The sequence below is a fragment of the Gasterosteus aculeatus genome, chromosome 13, assembly GCF_964276395.1.
Source record: "Gasterosteus aculeatus chromosome 13, fGasAcu3.hap1.1, whole genome shotgun sequence".
Taxonomy (NCBI): domain Eukaryota; kingdom Metazoa; phylum Chordata; class Actinopteri; order Perciformes; family Gasterosteidae; genus Gasterosteus; species Gasterosteus aculeatus.
This window is the reverse complement of record NC_135701.1, coordinates 14,592,370-14,609,293: the sequence shown is the minus strand read 5'-3', so window position 1 is coordinate 14,609,293 and position 16,924 is coordinate 14,592,370. Positions and strand designations below refer to the sequence as shown.

General features: G+C 46.1%; 1 protein-coding gene across 2 annotated transcripts in view; it reads left to right on the top strand.

The window, feature by feature from the left end:
- The window catches only part of hectd4 (HECT domain E3 ubiquitin protein ligase 4), a 33,418-nt gene that overhangs the window by 11,465 nt on the left and 5,029 nt on the right, over positions 1 to 16,924 (top strand). For both annotated transcript variants that reach the window (XM_078086851.1, XM_040194898.2), the window contains exons 21-67: positions 93 to 291; positions 397 to 516; positions 603 to 707; positions 1,412 to 1,575; positions 1,779 to 2,024; positions 2,472 to 2,664; positions 3,088 to 3,192; positions 3,293 to 3,381; positions 3,468 to 3,640; positions 3,969 to 4,104; positions 4,188 to 4,332; positions 4,431 to 4,597; positions 4,789 to 4,935; positions 5,031 to 5,215; positions 5,365 to 5,518; positions 5,613 to 5,890; positions 6,025 to 6,211; positions 6,307 to 6,388; positions 6,528 to 6,730; positions 6,892 to 7,027; positions 7,169 to 7,351; positions 7,480 to 7,644; positions 7,738 to 7,907; positions 8,156 to 8,271; positions 8,382 to 8,485; positions 8,745 to 8,906; positions 9,020 to 9,168; positions 9,306 to 9,385; positions 9,623 to 9,786; positions 9,885 to 10,122; positions 10,294 to 10,430; positions 10,520 to 10,646; positions 11,202 to 11,339; positions 11,453 to 11,589; positions 12,006 to 12,166; positions 12,251 to 12,432; positions 12,507 to 12,712; positions 12,805 to 12,935; positions 13,038 to 13,243; positions 13,343 to 13,522; positions 13,789 to 15,182; positions 15,271 to 15,478; positions 15,564 to 15,787; positions 15,923 to 16,068; positions 16,152 to 16,255; positions 16,401 to 16,524; positions 16,706 to 16,896. In XM_078086851.1, the coding sequence (XP_077942977.1) occupies positions 93 to 291; positions 397 to 516; positions 603 to 707; positions 1,412 to 1,575; positions 1,779 to 2,024; positions 2,472 to 2,664; positions 3,088 to 3,192; positions 3,293 to 3,381; positions 3,468 to 3,640; positions 3,969 to 4,104; positions 4,188 to 4,332; positions 4,431 to 4,597; positions 4,789 to 4,935; positions 5,031 to 5,215; positions 5,365 to 5,518; positions 5,613 to 5,890; positions 6,025 to 6,211; positions 6,307 to 6,388; positions 6,528 to 6,730; positions 6,892 to 7,027; positions 7,169 to 7,351; positions 7,480 to 7,644; positions 7,738 to 7,907; positions 8,156 to 8,271; positions 8,382 to 8,485; positions 8,745 to 8,906; positions 9,020 to 9,168; positions 9,306 to 9,385; positions 9,623 to 9,786; positions 9,885 to 10,122; positions 10,294 to 10,430; positions 10,520 to 10,646; positions 11,202 to 11,339; positions 11,453 to 11,589; positions 12,006 to 12,166; positions 12,251 to 12,432; positions 12,507 to 12,712; positions 12,805 to 12,935; positions 13,038 to 13,243; positions 13,343 to 13,522; positions 13,789 to 15,182; positions 15,271 to 15,478; positions 15,564 to 15,787; positions 15,923 to 16,068; positions 16,152 to 16,255; positions 16,401 to 16,524; positions 16,706 to 16,896 (8,741 nt within the window). The remainder of the gene's footprint in view (positions 1 to 92; positions 292 to 396; positions 517 to 602; positions 708 to 1,411; positions 1,576 to 1,778; positions 2,025 to 2,471; positions 2,665 to 3,087; positions 3,193 to 3,292; positions 3,382 to 3,467; positions 3,641 to 3,968; positions 4,105 to 4,187; positions 4,333 to 4,430; positions 4,598 to 4,788; positions 4,936 to 5,030; positions 5,216 to 5,364; positions 5,519 to 5,612; positions 5,891 to 6,024; positions 6,212 to 6,306; positions 6,389 to 6,527; positions 6,731 to 6,891; positions 7,028 to 7,168; positions 7,352 to 7,479; positions 7,645 to 7,737; positions 7,908 to 8,155; positions 8,272 to 8,381; positions 8,486 to 8,744; positions 8,907 to 9,019; positions 9,169 to 9,305; positions 9,386 to 9,622; positions 9,787 to 9,884; positions 10,123 to 10,293; positions 10,431 to 10,519; positions 10,647 to 11,201; positions 11,340 to 11,452; positions 11,590 to 12,005; positions 12,167 to 12,250; positions 12,433 to 12,506; positions 12,713 to 12,804; positions 12,936 to 13,037; positions 13,244 to 13,342; positions 13,523 to 13,788; positions 15,183 to 15,270; positions 15,479 to 15,563; positions 15,788 to 15,922; positions 16,069 to 16,151; positions 16,256 to 16,400; positions 16,525 to 16,705; positions 16,897 to 16,924) is intronic.

The window sequence follows — 16,924 nt, the reverse complement described above, 5'->3', positions numbered from 1 at the left end:
TTAATGAAGAAATTATCATAGAAGAGCTTAAGGTTAATGTAAGTGGCATCTCTCACTAAAGCACACATTTACTTGTAATCCCTTGATATAAGAATTCTTGACGAACGGGAAGAGCCCGGTTTCCTGACTGGGCTGAAGATCCCTGCCCCATGGGCTGCTGGGAAGACGGTAGAGACGGTGCACCCTGTGAGGGACAATTACAAGTTCAAAGAGACGGTGCACATCCCAGGGGCCCGCTGTCTGTACCTTCGTTTTGATTCTCGCTGTTCCTCACAGTACGACTACGACAAGGTAGAGACTCTCACGATACACTGGCCTTCATCCCCGGTAACTCTTACCTACATTGTGTGCAATTTGATGGATATTTTGGACTAAACGTATTCTCCGATATTTTAGTTGGTTATCTATGCTGGTCCCAACACCAACAGCCGTAAAGTAACAGAGTACGGGGGGAACACTCTTGGTTATGGCAGCCGCAGTGTTTTGGGGACAGGATGGCCCAAGGACCTTGTCAAGGTAAAAGCAGCTGTTTTGCACAAACATACACCCTGAACACACAAGGCAGTATTAAAGCGCTACATGTTGTCTGTGTTCTGTTTTAGGTTGAAGGAGACACAGTGACGTTCTCCTTTGAGATGAGGAGCGGACGGGAACACAACACTCCCGATAAAGCCATGTGGGGATTCTCCTGCACGGTCAGAGCTCAGGTAAAACGTGTGACTGGCCTCGAACGTCTGTCAGTGTGTTTACATGATGGTATAATTCGAATCTTTGCTTAGTCGGACTATGCTATCTTTTCGGGGCAAGTGCTATTATCCCAATATACATGGCAGTGAACAAATCGAATCATTGGCCGAAAGCATGTCATATCCGATACGATAGGTGGCGCTGTTTTCATTACAACTAGTTATACTAGTGATACAGCCATTTCCGCTTGACCTCTTCACCACTATCAACAACAACAACATCAACATTTCGAGAAAGATGGCGAACGGGGAGCAAGGTGAAGCTACATCCCACTACTATTTTTGCATGATGTTAATAGGAGTACAGCGAATGCGAATGGCGCTATTGGCTGATTTGATAACGGAGAGAAGACGCCGTCGGGATCTCAAGCATGCGCAAAGACGCAAAGTACAGTTCCTTATGCGATTCACCGTTACATGCCGCAATAGTCGAACTATCAACTGGATCGGATCGAGTTATCCAGGGGTGTTAGTCGGATCGTAGTCAGACCGCACATAGTCAGACAAAGGTGTTTACATGAAACGGATTATTCGGTTTCAGTCCGACTAAGCCAGTTATTCGAATCCATGTAACCACGCTGAGTGATATTGTTGTTTTAAAAAATAACCAGCTGTCAGTGCTGAACTCCACTACCTCTGAAGATACTATTTGTTATCTCCTTCAGGAGTCATCCGAGGATGTCTCTGGAGGTCTCCCCTTCCTGGCCGACCTTGCCCTGGGCCTGTCAGTGCTGGCTTGCTCAATGCTCCGAATTCTGTACAACGGACCAGAGGTGACCAGAGAGGAGGAAGCCTGCCAGGTTCTGCTCTGCTCAAAGCTGCTGCAAAGGTGACACTGTTAAATGGAGAAAAAAAAGCCTCCAAGTGGTATTGATTGCCAATGTGATAAGTATAGTAGTGTGCAAGAATCCCGAAAGGTCATGTTTGCACACCCAAGGGGCTTGGCGATTGGTGCATACAAATAACCACAATCAGTACAGATTCTTCTGTCTAACACCGAAAAAGACTGATGACCTTTCTTTTTGTCGTTAGGTGTCAGTGGCAGGTGGAAGCGAATGGCGCAATCTCTCCCGCTCTCACACCAAGCCCTTCCCCTCTGCCACTCACTATCGAGGAGGATCGAGAGTTCACGTACCCCTCTGATGTGCTCATCCCACCCCCAGGCCTCATGCCGGGGACCTACTTTGACTTGCCTCGTATCCGCCTCCCTCCGGGCATCATGGGCAGGCTACGAGAGGTTTCTGGAAGGGCTCGGCCACAATTCCGTCCCAGCATCAAGTAAGAGGTCGTGCTGTCCCGGTTTATTCATGTAGCATCATTGTGGTTAATAGAAAAACACAGTGTAAAAACATTGGTAAAATGATGAAGTGCTTTTACAAATCCAGGCTGAAGTACGAGAGACAAGTGAAGTAACACTTTCTAAAACTGGGCAATTGTATCTAGTCTACAGATCCATGCCAACAGAAAATACTGTTTTACACAGGATAAAATCTCCTTTTAAAGTCCTTTGTAATTCAGATCACTAATTCTGCCTTAAAGTAAAAGTTTCTTGTTCATAAAATAAATTATTCTATTCCGATGCCTGTTTTGAATAGTCATAATTTGTTTCCCTGTTGATATGGCTGCTCTGCCTATTCAAAACATCCGCAGGTGCTTAATTTGTATTTGTGTAGTTGAGTTGAGTTAAAGCTTTTGTTTTTTACTCAACCATTTTTTTCTGTAAAGGGAGGTGATTCGGCCAGATGTTACAGAGGAGGTCATAGTATCCTGTGTCATAAAACACCTCAGCTTGGTGGATGCCCTTCAGTCGCTAGTCAACTACCAGTACCGAGAGGACCATGCAGAGGAGTATGATCTGGTCTGTAAGATCATGGCGGAGACCTTCAAGAAGATCAACGCTATGGAGCGGCAGCTGCAGGTGAGTAAGGCTTTTATGAATAAATATGCCTAAGCTACATTTGTTGCTAGTAGTCAAATACAAGCTGTGCACACCATGCATATTTGCCATCTTGAGTGTTTTTAGTTTTACCGTTTAAAAGTCTAGTAAAGTGTGTCCTATTGGCCTCAGGCCAAGTTAATAATGGGGAACTGAAAGGTGTTGCGAAGCTAAGCCATGTTTACATTACCTTTATGATCTCTTTAATCACCAGGATGCTGTTGGATAGATGTTGGAATCATTTGTACTATATTGATTTACAACCTGGGGAAATGAGAGTGAATAGGTATATCTAAAAATAAAGATGAGGCTGAAGAGATAAACTCAGTTTAGATAAGTCTACAAACCGGAGGAGAAACTAAAAGAGTTGTTACTCTGTTTGATTATCTCCGGTGTTACTTTCAGAGTGTTGGAGAACTGGAACAGAAGTGGCAGAATGAGGTGGAGGAGGCCCAGCAGGGAAAGTTGGAGAACAATACTCCTTTCTTTCACGACTACCACTTCTTTGAGGTACCTTGTGCTACACACAATTAGCAACTTCTCAGGAGACTATTCCATTCCACAGCAGTTTGCTTTGATATGTTTCATATCTTCTTTTTTTTTTTATCAGAACAAAATGAAGGAGCTGGAACTACTTTGCTCGCTCAAGGAGGTCCCGCTCAATTTTAGTGATCTGGAAAATGTCGTCCTTGCATTGAGGCCAGTAATAAAAAAAATATTAAAAGATCATTGCACTAATAATGTGGGTCATATTGTGTAGTAACGTTACATGACTGTAATTGCAGGGAGAAGTTCTTTCAAGAGGTAAACACCATGCATCTCAGAAGTAGCACCTCACTGGCCAAAACTAAGGCACTGGTGAAGAGTCTGATGAACCGCACTGAGCTGCTGCTCCATGTCACCATCGCTCCACATTGCAGAAGCCTTACCACCACACCTGCTGGCACACCAGGTCCAGGTACCCACAATCTTTTTAACAATTAGCCGATATAATTGTTATTATTAACCAAACTGTTGTTTAGCAGGGATGGGATTAGAGGTTTGGTTCTTCAATCAGATCTTTAAGTTGCATGTTGTCGTCACCCACCATTGAAATATCCATCAGATTGTATATTTTTGGGCACAGTTAACTTATCCAGTATGACATTAATACATTTTTGGATATTATTTTCTGTGGATCAATGTTTTCCTCTGTCACTGGTTGTCACTTTAGTTTCCCCTAGACATCAGTCATGGCACACAAAAAGTGATTCTTATATAATTTAACTACAATCCTTTTGTGCCAGCCTCTAAATCGGTGTCAGATGCTAAGACAGTGATCCCCATGGTGAAGCAGCCAGTCTTCCTGCGCAGCATGTCGGCTCCCTCCGACCTCGAGATGATTGCTAACCAGGACTTGGAGTTTACACACGCACCCCAGAGGTATTTTTTCCATTTTAGTTGGATCAAATTCATGTTTGAAAATCATGTAAGTCAACTCTGGGTGAATTTATTTTGAACCTTAGGCGGAGACACCATCCGACTAGTCATCGCAGCAGCTCATTTACCCTGCTGCAGTCTCTGGCCATCGAAGACAGTCGTGACAAACCCACATACAGTGTTCTGCTGGGGCAGCTCTTTGCCTTTATTGGAACTACTCCCGATCAGACTGTAAGTCTATCGAGTCATCGTTAACTTCTTTTTTTTTATTGACAGTAGTTTAGTGAATTCTGGTCTGACATTGATACACTTCGCGGTTATTTCTGTAGGTATCGAGCAGCAGTTTTCTGTCTGCTGCACAGACGCGATGGAGACGTGGCACCACGCGGAAGCAGGCGCTTGTTCATATGAGGGAGTTGCTCACTGCTGCTGTCAGAGTTGGTGGCGTCACCCACCTGGTGGGGCCCGTCACTATGGTCTTGCAAGGTGGCCCAAGGTAAGGAAAAGAGGGGCTATAAGATCCCACCCAACACTACACACACTAACTAACAGTACAATAATATCCTATGTAGTATTCCTAGTACAATATATAAAGCATTTAATAGAGCTGTCAAACAATGTTTGATTGTGTCTGGTTCCTATACACGTGTATATAAATATACATTTGTTTGTGTGCCCTCTGTGCAGGATTGAGGAGCTGACCTGTGGTGGAATGGTAGAGCAGGTGCAGGAGGCCTTTGGGGAGACAATGACCTCTGTAGTGTCACTGTGTGCTCGCTACCCCATTGCTTGTGCCAACAGTATTGGCTTGCTTTGCACAATCCCCTACACCAGGCAAGATGATTCACCTTCCAAAGTCTCTGTTTTTGCTTTGTGTCTGTTCTACTAAACCCTCAGATTGCTCACACTCGTTATCCGTCTCGTCACAGGAGTGAAGAGCAGTGCCTGGTTAGGAGCGGTCTGGTCCAACTAATGGACAGCCTGTGCAGTTTAAGTGGCCAGAGGGAATGCAGCTCAAATGAGAAGCAGACCAAAAAGCAGAAGGTGGCCACTATGGCGTGGGCTGCTTTTCAGGTGCTCGCTAACCGCTGCATCGAGTGGGAGAAGGTAGAAGGTAAGTTATGTTTGGATCAATGAGTGCACATTAAAAAGCCTTTTTTTTTTTTCACTGCCACTAGAAATGATTGCACACTACAGCGCTACTAGTTTGTTTTAATAAAAGGGAAATCATTAATGTTTTGTTTTTTCTCTCTCTTTTTAAAGGTGGGTCTACAGACGCGGTGCACTCCGGTCTGGCGCGGCAGGTGTCCAGCCTGCTGACGAATCACCTGGCCAGGGCCACAGAGTGCTGTGGTAATCAGGCAGCTGGCAATGATGCCTTACAGGATGTGCTCAGTCTGCTCAATGACCTTTCCAGGTAAAACTTTGTCATGTATTCTTGATGTTTGTTTGTATCATGTATGAATATCCTCATTTATTTGTGTGTGTGTTCCTTTTGTTTTGTACTCCAGGAGCCACATAGGGAAAGCTATCCTGAGCCAACCGGCTTGTGTTTCTAAGCTGTTGTCTCTGCTGCTTGATCAGAGACCTTCACCAAAGCTGGTGCTTATCATCCTGCAGCTGTGCCGAGCCGCCCTGCCTCTCATGAGTGTGGAGGACTGTGGTAACGTGGCTCTGCCCTCGTGGAGCTACTCAAACACACTAGATGCTGAGCATCAAGATGCAAGTGACCCTGCCTCGCGCATTGCTGCCTTGCTGCTAGCCAAGCTGGCAGACTATGTCGTACCAGGTCGGTTTCTCTCTCCCTGTGCACTCAGTAGCAAATTGTAAAACAAAAATGGAAATGCTAAAACATGCTGGATGATAAGGACGTTATTTTCTCACACAAATTAATAATATTTACAATATTACTGTTTTTACCAGGCTGTCAGACCCTCCTCTCCCCCTGCTCTTCTGAGCCGGACACCAGTCTGTCCCGCGCCACCTCCAAAGGAGCTCTGAAGTCTGACGATGCTGGCGAGGAGGGCGAGGCGGTCGATGGCAAGCTATCCATCTTCATCCACAAGAGAGAGGACCAGTCGTCTCACGAGGTCCTACAACCGCTTCTCAGGTAATAATGCCCCATATGTCTTTGTCATTTCCCATTAGGAAGCTTGGTCTGTGTTTCTATGACATAAGCGTTCTTCTGTCCATTCCAAAATGCAGCAGCTCCGAGGGACGTCCTTTTCGGCTTGGAACTGGAGCAAACATGGAAAAGGTGGTAAAGATGGACAGAGACATGACTAAGGTTAGTTTTTCTAAAAAGAGGAAGAAAAAAAAAGACCCGTAATTTAACAGCGTATACTAAAAATATGAGATGAGCCTTTTTTGTAAATGTATTCCCAGTATCATCCCTACCTCTGCTGCCCTTTTTACACCCTTTCTAGAATGGCTGCTGTGAAGTGGTCACAGAAGAGGCCTCAGCTGCCCTGAGAAAGGCCAACAAATGGGCTCAGTCTGGTCTGATAGTGAGTGTTGGTCCACCTATAGAGACTGTAGCCCAGGAGGTTGCTGGAGGCGTCACTACTGGTGACAAGAAGAAAACTGCTCAGACGGCTGTGTGTAGGGACAGGAATGCAGATTTGGCCAGGTAAGTCAACAAAAATGCATTACCTGTCTATATGATTTCCTCACCATTCAGTTCTAAGCATCGGTAAATATGCAGTGATTATTCTGCAACTAAACGTTTGTGTGTGTGTGTGTGTGTGTATTTTTGTCTGGCCAACATTACATTACATTGGTGTTGAACAGGTCGGACCCTGTCAGGCCATTCATCAGTGGCCACGTTGCCAACAGTATGGCTGCTGAGGTTATTGCTCTGCTGCACAGCCTGCTCACTGCCCCCGAGTCAAACACCGCTCAGATCTGGACAAGCACTGCTGAAAAGGTGAGGTACTAGTCGGACTTGATCCCAATATTTCTGCTCATTAATGGTAATTGATAACATATAGGATTGTAAAAAAAATAATGTTATATAATATGCTGTTTCAACTGAACCTAATTCTCTGTGCCTTTGGGTGTTTGGTAGGTTCTCTCCAGGGCCCTGATGTTTATTCCTCAGCTGGGGAAGTATGCTGAGAGTATTTTGGAGAATGGGAGCAGCAGTGGCAGGAAACTGGCTAAGCTGCAGGCCATTGGCAGACAGGCTGTTGCTGCTCTATGTGCCCTTGGGGGCTTTAAAGAAACTATCAAGATCGGCTCTGAAGTCCAAGTAAGTGGGAGAAACTCTGTAAACGCACTGTTGTTTCACCACAGGAAAAATAATGATTTAACATGTTGTAACATTTCTCCCCAAAAAATCAATTCTGATGTATTTCCCTTGATTCCTCTTTTCTGTAGGTTGTGGGTAAAGGAGTTCTGGGCAGCGTGGGCATAGTTATGTCCATCAATGAGCAGGAGGGCATCGCTACTGTGAAGTTCCCTTCTTGCGAGTACAGGAGAGCTTGCCAAGCCTCAGACATCCTGACAGTACCGATATCTCGCCTCTGCACACCCAGATCTGAGGTATAAGTTTCAGCATTAAACAGAATAGACATTTTTAATGGAAATATCTGCTTCAATCTCACTTAGAACTCTCTCACTTCCATTCCCCAACAGGCTCTCCCTCTCTATAAGCTCTCAATCACAGAAAAGGTGGTGCAGGCAGTGCAGTCCATGCTTCTGCCACAGGAGGGCAGTCTCTCGATTCACACTTCCCTACCAGCTACAGGAGATGGATCCAGCCCGGTAATGGCTGCAGTACGATTGTTGGCTGAAATCAGAACCAGGTTAGTGGTTATTTGTGTAGATGGACCCTTTAAAAGTCAGCCTTTCTTCAAACCCTCTTTAAGTTGTCGATGGTTTTAACTCGTTGTTTAAGGTTGAGTTCCGTTGTTCCAATGGTTTAATCTTAAGTTTTGAAAATGTGGAAACTTTATTCTCCGATTGCTTTAATTTCATTTAAAAAATCTATGGTCAGCTACACGTCAAAACCATAGATTGGACAAAAATTGACCATGTTCTTAATGGTTTTCAGGGCATGTCTGGTGATGGCGCAGCTCCTGGAGGATAGCTCCTTCTGTGAGGAGTTCATCCAGCAGTGTCCTGCTGCTGTGGAGGTTCTCAACCTGGTAGCCCAGGAATGTAGCCCCGGTGAGAATACATGCTAACGAATCATTTTGATCGCCATAAAATGTTCATTTACAATACGGTGTGTTTGGTCCTGAAATGCATCTTTCACCGAGTTCCGTCATCTCGTACAGGGGAGCGTCTCGGCATGGTCGAGGCTCAATGTGAGAGAGTCAGAATGCTGTACCGGGACTGTGCTCGGCCACCTCCTCCCCCACTGCAGACAGACAGACGCCAGGTGTGAATTTTGTATTTTTATCACTATAACCAACAACGGCAGCAAAATATACACTAACTGAGCTTGTACCCATCAAAGAGTATTAACTGTTAGTGGGAAACCTCTTAAATCTCTTGACATCACAGCCAAAGGTCAAGCTATTTTAGTATGAAATTAATGTATTGCCGTAAGCCTCAACTCAACTTTCACAGACATTTTGATAAATGATTTGTCTTCCCGACTTCTCTCCACATTCTTTTTCATACGGTTGTCTCATCAGCCCAAGGAGATCACTTGGTCCCCATCCAGAGTGTTCCCTCCAGTTCGTGCCTGCATGTTCTCATCCCGTCTGACCTCTGTCACGTTCTTGGCTGATCCAAGTGCTGGAGGAGGCCTGCCCAGAGGCACCTTCATCTACGCCACCTGCCCTGTGCCGATTCAGGTGGGCTCATGCATTGATATATGCCATCTCGATCTATTTCAGTTGTAGGATAATAGCATGCACTGATACTGCAGCCTGTCCAGTATTCCATCTTTTTGTCTTTGCTCCCGCAGGCTCCGTCCTTTTACTGGGAGATTGAAATTGTCTCCTACGGAGACTCTGAGGAGGACAGTGGCCCGATTGTGTCCTTTGGTTTTGCCACCGAGGCGGAGAAGAGGGACGGAGCGTGGACCAACCCTGTTGGGACGTGTCTGTTTCACAAGTATGCCTACATATTGACTGAAATCTTCTTCCCACTCTTTCTCTGACATGAGTGCTGACTGCTATTCTTCTTTTTCCCTTCTCCTACTTCTGTCTGTCTCCTGTCTGTCCGTCTGTCCTTGTATTTGTGTGTGTCAGTAATGGTAGGGCAGTGCATTATAACGGCTCCAGTCTGCTGCAGTGGAAGAGTGTCAGGCTGGATGTGGCTCTACTTCCCGGTGAGAGAGCGGACAAATAACTTTTTCTTCATAAAAGGGCTGTAGTCCCTTTTTGTTAGAAGTCATCTGAAAAATACATAAAGCAACGTATGCAAAGGATTTTAACTAAACTCCTTAAATCATATATTTAGCAAGCAGATGTTGCTTCCTCAACTCGAGTTGAATATAATTACCGCATATTGTACCAATGTCATTACCGCTTGACTTTAGTTAAACCTTTATTATGTATTAATACAGGTGATGTGGCCGGAATAGGGTGGGAGCGTTCTGAGGGCACTCCTCCTCCCCCTGGTCAGGCCCCTAAAGGCAGGGTCTACTTCACTTACTGCGGCCAGCGCCTCTGCCCCATCCTTGAGGATGTAGCCGGCGGAATGTGGCCCCTGGTACACATTCAGAAAAAGGTGAGTTTCTTTTGATATTTTGAAGCTATGATTTCAACCATAATGTTGATTCAGTAGACATAACCCCTCCCCCCCTTTGTCTTTTCTTGGTTTTGCAGAACTCAAAGATCCGTGCCAACTTTGGAAGCAGGCCGTTTGCATACGCAGAAGGCCAAGCACACAGAAATGCGGCTGACTTGTGTGTCGACCTCGCAGAGGAAATAAGTGCAAATTTTGAGGCACTCCCCTTTGCTATGGCCTCAGACAGTGATAATGATGCAGGCGCAAGTGTTACCTCTGACTCTGGTTCTCATGGACCTCCTTGTCGGATCGCGGCCGTGGCAGTCGCCCAGCAACGTAGGTTTATTAACTTCACTCAGTCTTCTCCCAAAATGAATGCTTTTGCTTCACGTCTTAGGAGTTCGCATACCTGTCCCCCAGATACAGGTTGGGGGAGCACTCCAATGACGCTGTGACTGTATTATTTGTTAAACCTGCATTTTATGTTTATCCTTCTCTGTTGGACAGAGTACAACAGCGACCTATCGTGCCACTACAAAGTTGAACTGAGCTTTGAGAACCTGGTCACCTCTGGTCCTGAGCCTCATCCTCCTCCTATAGCAGATGATGAGAGTGATGACGAGGATGATGATGATGTCCCAAGAGTGAGTGGGGTCTTCTTGGGAAAAGCTCCAAATTCATTAAAAAAGTTTCCATTCTTTATTTTTTATTTTGTGTTTGTGTTTGATTCTAGGAGGACCACTATGCCTTGCTTGTAAAGGCATGGGAGACCAAAGTGTTCCCTACAATTCGTAGGCGGTTTCGTAATGAAGCGGAGAGAAAGTCCGGCCTGGACCAAATCAAAGGAGCTTTGCAGCTAGGTGAAGAAAGTCATTTAAAGCATACCCTAGAGTCCAATATAACAAATAGTGAAATAGCCACAATATAAAACACTTTTACCAGATTTTCCAACACTATTTGATCAACCAGTTAACTGGTCAATAGAGCTGAATTTAAAAGGTTTTAAAAACTGGTCATGAAGAATCATTGGACATTTTGATGAATGCAACATTGTGATCATGAAAAATGAGCCTTCAATTTAACTTGCACACACACTTCACTTTAAGAATCACACTTCTACTGTTAGAATGCTTCCTATTTTCTCGAAAAATATGATATTGCTAAAAAAGCTATTGTTAATATTATATGTCAATAGTTTGATAAATTGACCAGAGTGAAGTTACTATTGTGCTACAGTTAAATTTGACCTGAAATGAATTGCCGAAAGTTGACATCAAGCTTTTATTTTGCTCATATGACATACCTACCTCTGTTCATGTTCAGCAAAGCTTTGAAATAAATGTAGTTATTATAAATTGCACATGGATACATTTGATACCATATGTCTTGGTTGCCTATCTTACTTTTTTTAACAGGAATGGTTGACATTGCAAGACAGACGGTGGAGTTCCTGTATGAGGAGAATGGCGGCATTCCTCGTGACCTCTACCTCCCTACCATTGAGGATATCAAGGATGAGGCCAACAAGTTCACTATTGACAAAGTTCGCAAAGGTACCGCACATATACATATTGGCTTTAAGTTCACATCAGCTAACTTCAGGGCACTTTATAAGTGAGCACTGTGTAAAAACTGCTTGTTTAAGGCCTTTGCTTATTCAATGCAGGCTTGACCGTGGTCATTCGCTATCCGGACAGTAACAATACCAACAGCACTACTGGGGGAACAGCCCTGCCCAAGTTTGCCATTCGGGGGATGCTCAAGACCTTTGGTTTGCATGGAGTAGTGCTCGATGTGGACTCTGTAAGTACAAATACTCTACGCTTCATTGTTTTGGAAATTATTGGAAATTAATTCATAAAAACTGGTTTGCGTATAAATGTGTCAAACCAATTCTTGGCCCATTCCTCACACCATTATAAGATGCATTTGCAATCCTCTTTTTAAATCCATAATTACAACACATATTATAAATATCCGTTGTCCAGTTCCGCTGTTGTCAAATATGCCATTTAAATATTTGTTTGCCTTGCCTTGTACAAACCATATAATCAACCTTTTCAATAGATACCAACCTTCCATTCCACTTCACGTGATTCCCACCCCGTCTCCTGTAGATGAGAATTACAGCAAATCTACGCCTGCAGACACATGTCCTACACAAAATCGATTAGTACAAAAACCCAAATATATTTACTCATCCCTTTTAACTTGTCCAGGTGAATGAGCTAGTACAGGTGGAGACCTACCTGCGCAGTGAGGGGGTTCTAGTGAGGTACTGGTACCCCATTGAGATGCTGGAGCGGCCGCCTGCTGGATCTCGACGAACTGCAGCTAATGGCTTAGTGTCACTAGACAGTAGCAACATTCAAATTCATAGGTAACATATAAACTTAATTTGAGGAAGCACAATATCATCCTGCACCAGCGCTCCTAATAACGTCTCGCTGCTGATTTTCTGCAGGGAACTGCTTCGCTGTGAGAGTGCGTTGGCTCGGTTATACTGCCGCATGGCCTTGCTCAACATCTTCGCCCCGAAGAATCCCCACACCTTCACTCGTCTCTTCCACATACCTGCTATACGCGACATCACCCTAGAGCACCTGCAGCTGCTGTCCAATCAGCTGCTGGCTCCACCCCTCCCTGGTGAGTATATCTTTCTTAGGAATTAATGTATCAATGTTTCATGTCCAATTGCTCCTATTTGTTTCTGCCTGCAGATGGCACAATTAGTTCCAGTTCTATCCTACTGGCCCAGTCGATGCTTCACAACCTCCAGGGCCAAAGCTGCTCTCCCTCAGAGCTATTCTACCAGGGCAATGGTCAGCCGATCCGCGAGTGGCTGACAGTGGCCATCACCCGTGCCTTGCATCAAGGAGAGGAAAGCTTGCTGGAGCTTACAAAACAAATCTGCTGCTTTCTACAGGTGAGGAGCGCCGATCAGTGCCTGATTTAATAAACTTGCCTCCGCATACCAAGTCTTAAAGATGCTCTTTTCATATAACTGTATTTTGACAGAATGCACCAGAGCAGTTCACTTCTGAGGAGTTTCCTGTGACAGAGTCAAAGATAAGCATGGATGTCAGCTTTCCAGGAGCTGCATTTGTGATCGTATCGTGCAAGGAGAGCCAGCTCGGCTGCCGCAAAGAGTAAGTTCCTCCAGTAGTGTTCAACTCCTGCAATTCATAATTGATGCAGGTTTACATCCATTAAGTGTTTTAAATGATTTCCCGTTTTTTCCACAACATTAGCTCCAGCCTTTACAAGGCCCCGTGGGCCCGAGTCATGGTGTATGGCCTGGGTCACAAAGTGCGTAGGAATGGCCAGCTCAATCTGATGGAGGCGGTGTGCTATCCACTTGATGCCTCACCTACCAACACAGGCCTTACCCCCCCTCCCACCACCAACCAATACCCCTCTGTTATCATACCTACTGATAAAGTTCACATCAAACTGGGTGAGTGTCTGAAACCCAATTATAATTCTTACAGGCTGCATCAACAGAAAAATAAAAGGATCTGTTACAAGATTAAATATCCCATTGTATTCATTTTAGGGGTGTCACCTCCCCCGGGTGCTGTGTTGGTGTTGCACTCCTTGCCACTTGAGTTTCCTCTGGCCGTGGCATTCGCTGAACAGCTGTTGACTTGGAAGCTGGGCGAAGGCAATGACCGATCAGAGGACGAGCTGGACACTGTGCCATCGTCTGTGCTGCTGCAGGTGGTAGAGCTGTTAGGTGAGTTGACCATCAGCTATCACAACACTTTTACAACAAGCCTTACTTTTCAAAACTCTATTTGAAAATTTGTACCTGGTACCTGGTTATTTTTTTTTACTGCTGGAAATTATGTAACTCAATCATATTTTCAAAACTGCAATCTATTCAGAAAGAACCTAGTCCATCAATTTAGAATCATAGCTTGCAAGACAAATCATACCAAACCCAATTATAGATGGCAACAACTTTCAGTGTTTTCCTTGTGACTGTTCTCAATATTTTAGGTGGTTTGCTTTGGACAACCGACCTTGCTCCCTGCATAAAAGAACTCATCTTCCACTTGCTAGCTGAGCTTTTGCGGAAAATCCACCATCTGGAGCAGCGAAAGAGCCCTGCTGGTCTTTCCAGCTCCATCGCTCTGCTGCTTAACCCCTGCCTCGCTGTGCTCATGGCCCTGCAGACAGAACTTCGAAAGCTTTACGACCGGGAGACTCAGGGATGGACAGCTGGGGGACCCGGAGCTGGCGGGTCTTCGTCTGGAGGTGTTGCACTGGCTCTCGGGGCGGAGCAGAGTCGGTTTTCCACCTACTTCCACGCTCTGATGGAGGTGTGTCTGGCTGTGGCAGAGGTGACGCTTCCCCTTAATGTTGGTGGCTCTTCAGTGGGGGCCCTGTCCTCCACCAGCGCCCCTAACCTCAGTGACTCTTCATCGTCCTCATCATCGTCCCCGGGCCAGACGCCACAGAGCCCCAGTCTGCTATCCAAACGTAAGAAGGTGAAGATGAAGCGCGAGAGAGCGGCGGCTGCGGTGGCGGCAGTAGTCTCCGGGAAACGGGGAAGTGGAGGTGCGCGGTTGTCGGAGAGCGACAGCGCCCTGCTGAACATGGCGGGCAGTAAACCCGAGGACATGCTGTGGTTCCACCGCTGCCTCACTCTCCTGATGATCCTTCGACATCTCGCTAATAAAGACCCGCAGGGCTTAAGCGTGACCAGTGACGCAGTGACAGACGCCTGCCAAGCCCTGGTGGGCCCAACGGCCCACAGTCGCCTGCTGGTGCTCTCAGGTATCCCCACGCACCTGGAGGAGGCCGTGGTTCGAAATGCTATCCGCAGGGCATGCAACGCGCACGGAGGTCTCTTCAAGGATGAAGTCTTCATTCCTCTGCAGGAAGAGGAGCCCAAGAAGCCCAAAGCCGGTGTTTCCAGCCCTCAGGATGGCAAAGCGGGCCCTGAACCCGAGCGACCCTTCCCCAACAACGGCGGTCCCGAGAGTCCCGACAGTTCGAGCAGTGTGACTCCGGCCATGAGCGTCAGCGCCTCTGCTTCCACCAGCCAGACTTCCATCTGCAGCTCCTCTCAGGGAGTGTCCCGCACCGCCAGTGAACTTTCTGTCGATCAGGAGCTGTTAGCTGTTCCACCTCTCGCCACTGCTGCTGCAGCTTCGGCTGTTTCATACCCCCAGCAGGGCCCCCAAGACCCACAGACTGTCTCTAGTCAGGAGAGTCTAGACACCTCGTTGTGTAGCACGGGAAGCCTGGGGAGTCTGGGCAGCCTGGGAGAGCCACTCGACAGCGCAGAAACCCCTTCTATGTCAGACGGGGGCTCCTTGCATACTGTCACCTCCCTTGAGAGCAATGCGGTCATGGCTCGGCCCATCAAGGGTTACGCTGTCATTGAGGTGGGTCGATTAATTATTATCATTATTGATCTAAGTTGCTAGATTTTGAGATGTTGAAACACGCTTATGTTTCTTTCGTTAACCACAGGTTCGTTCTCGGGCAAAAGTGGAAAAAATCCGTGCCAGTCTATTCAACAGCAGTGACCTGATTGGCTTGTCCAGCCTAGAAGGGGAAGAGGAACTAATGGAGTTGACCAATGAAGAGATCCTCACGGCCTCCAGTGTTAACCAAAGTCTGTTTGACACACAGGGAAGCTCTGCCCTTGAAGACTACTTCCTGGACAAGTCGGTCAGAGGTTTGTGTTTGAAAACCCCACAGTATGTGACATTCGCTCTGCCAGAATCAAACAACTATTTAATAATCAATCTCTATGTTTCAAGGTGACAAGCTTGTACCCGGAGCACGAGATGTCCTCACTGATGTGTTTAAGAGCTGCGTGCACTCGGAGCAAATGCTCAGCCTCACACCTGCCAAGCCAGTGAAAGTGTCCGACATTTACCTCAGCAAGGAGCAGATCAATGCTCAGACGCCTGGAAACCTACTGCATACTTTCTTCACCAACATTAGACATCCGAAGAAAGTGCTTGAGGACCAGCTTACCCAGGTATAGTACCATAGTATTTTTGAAGTGCAATATTTAAAATCTCTCCCCTGCCACCATCTGAGGTACAAATAATAATTGTTAAACAATACGTCCTGTACTTTCATGTGTGTCCGTATATTTGTTTTGTTGTACCAGATTCTTAGAAAGTACGGCACAACGAAGCCTAATAAGAACAAATACAGCAAAGCAGGAAAAGAACAGCACCAAGGCAAGGTAGTGAGCACCAAGAGGCCCATCACCAAACCTCCCACCAAGGAGAAGTCTGTGCTCCACAGTGTCAGGTAACTAATATGTTTTCCAGCACATGTTTGGGACCGGTTACACTTTGACACGATAATGATTACTGATTAAATGTATCTGTCAGGACTGCTCTGAGTGAAAAGAAGACCGTCCTGAAGCCAAAATCTCCAGAAAAATCCAAACCCGATGAGAAGGATGTGGAAAAATCTCCTGCTAAGAAAGCTGAAGGTTGGCAGTAATGACACACGCTTTGGCAACACACCCAGATTTAAAGATTTCTGCTCTTTCTGTCTTAACTAGAAATCACAGGTAATCTCTTCTGATATACTCTATTGAAACCAAGTTACCTCACATCGTGCTTTGTCTGCTTCAGTTCCAGAGGAGAAGTACCTGACACTGGAAGGCTTCCATAAGTTTGCTGTTGACCGTGCCAAGCAGGACATCCGTAGCGTCTGGAGGGCAATTTTGGCTTGTGGTTATGACCTCCACTTTGAAAGGTGAGACTTCCCCCAATAACCAGCCCTCACAACGCTGTAACTCACTGTCACTTAAACGAGCTGTCCGGGAATCAAACATGTTGTGGTGTTACAAAATGTTCCCTCTTCAAAGAAGCACACTTGCATCCAAACCCCTGCTCATCTTTGATGAATCGCTAAGTGCAGTTGTCCCCTGTACCAGGTGCACCTGTATAGACACTCGTCACGCCCAGAAGGCCTGCAGGAAGTGGGGCTTGGAGATGGACGTGGCGATGGTCCAGTACATCAACAGGCTTTGTCGTCACCTGGCCATCACACCAGCCAGGCTGCACCCGCATGAAGTCTACCTGGACCCCGGTGATACTGCCGATCCTCGTGTGGCCAGTCTGCTCAGTAAGTATATTTGTGACAGTTTGGTACT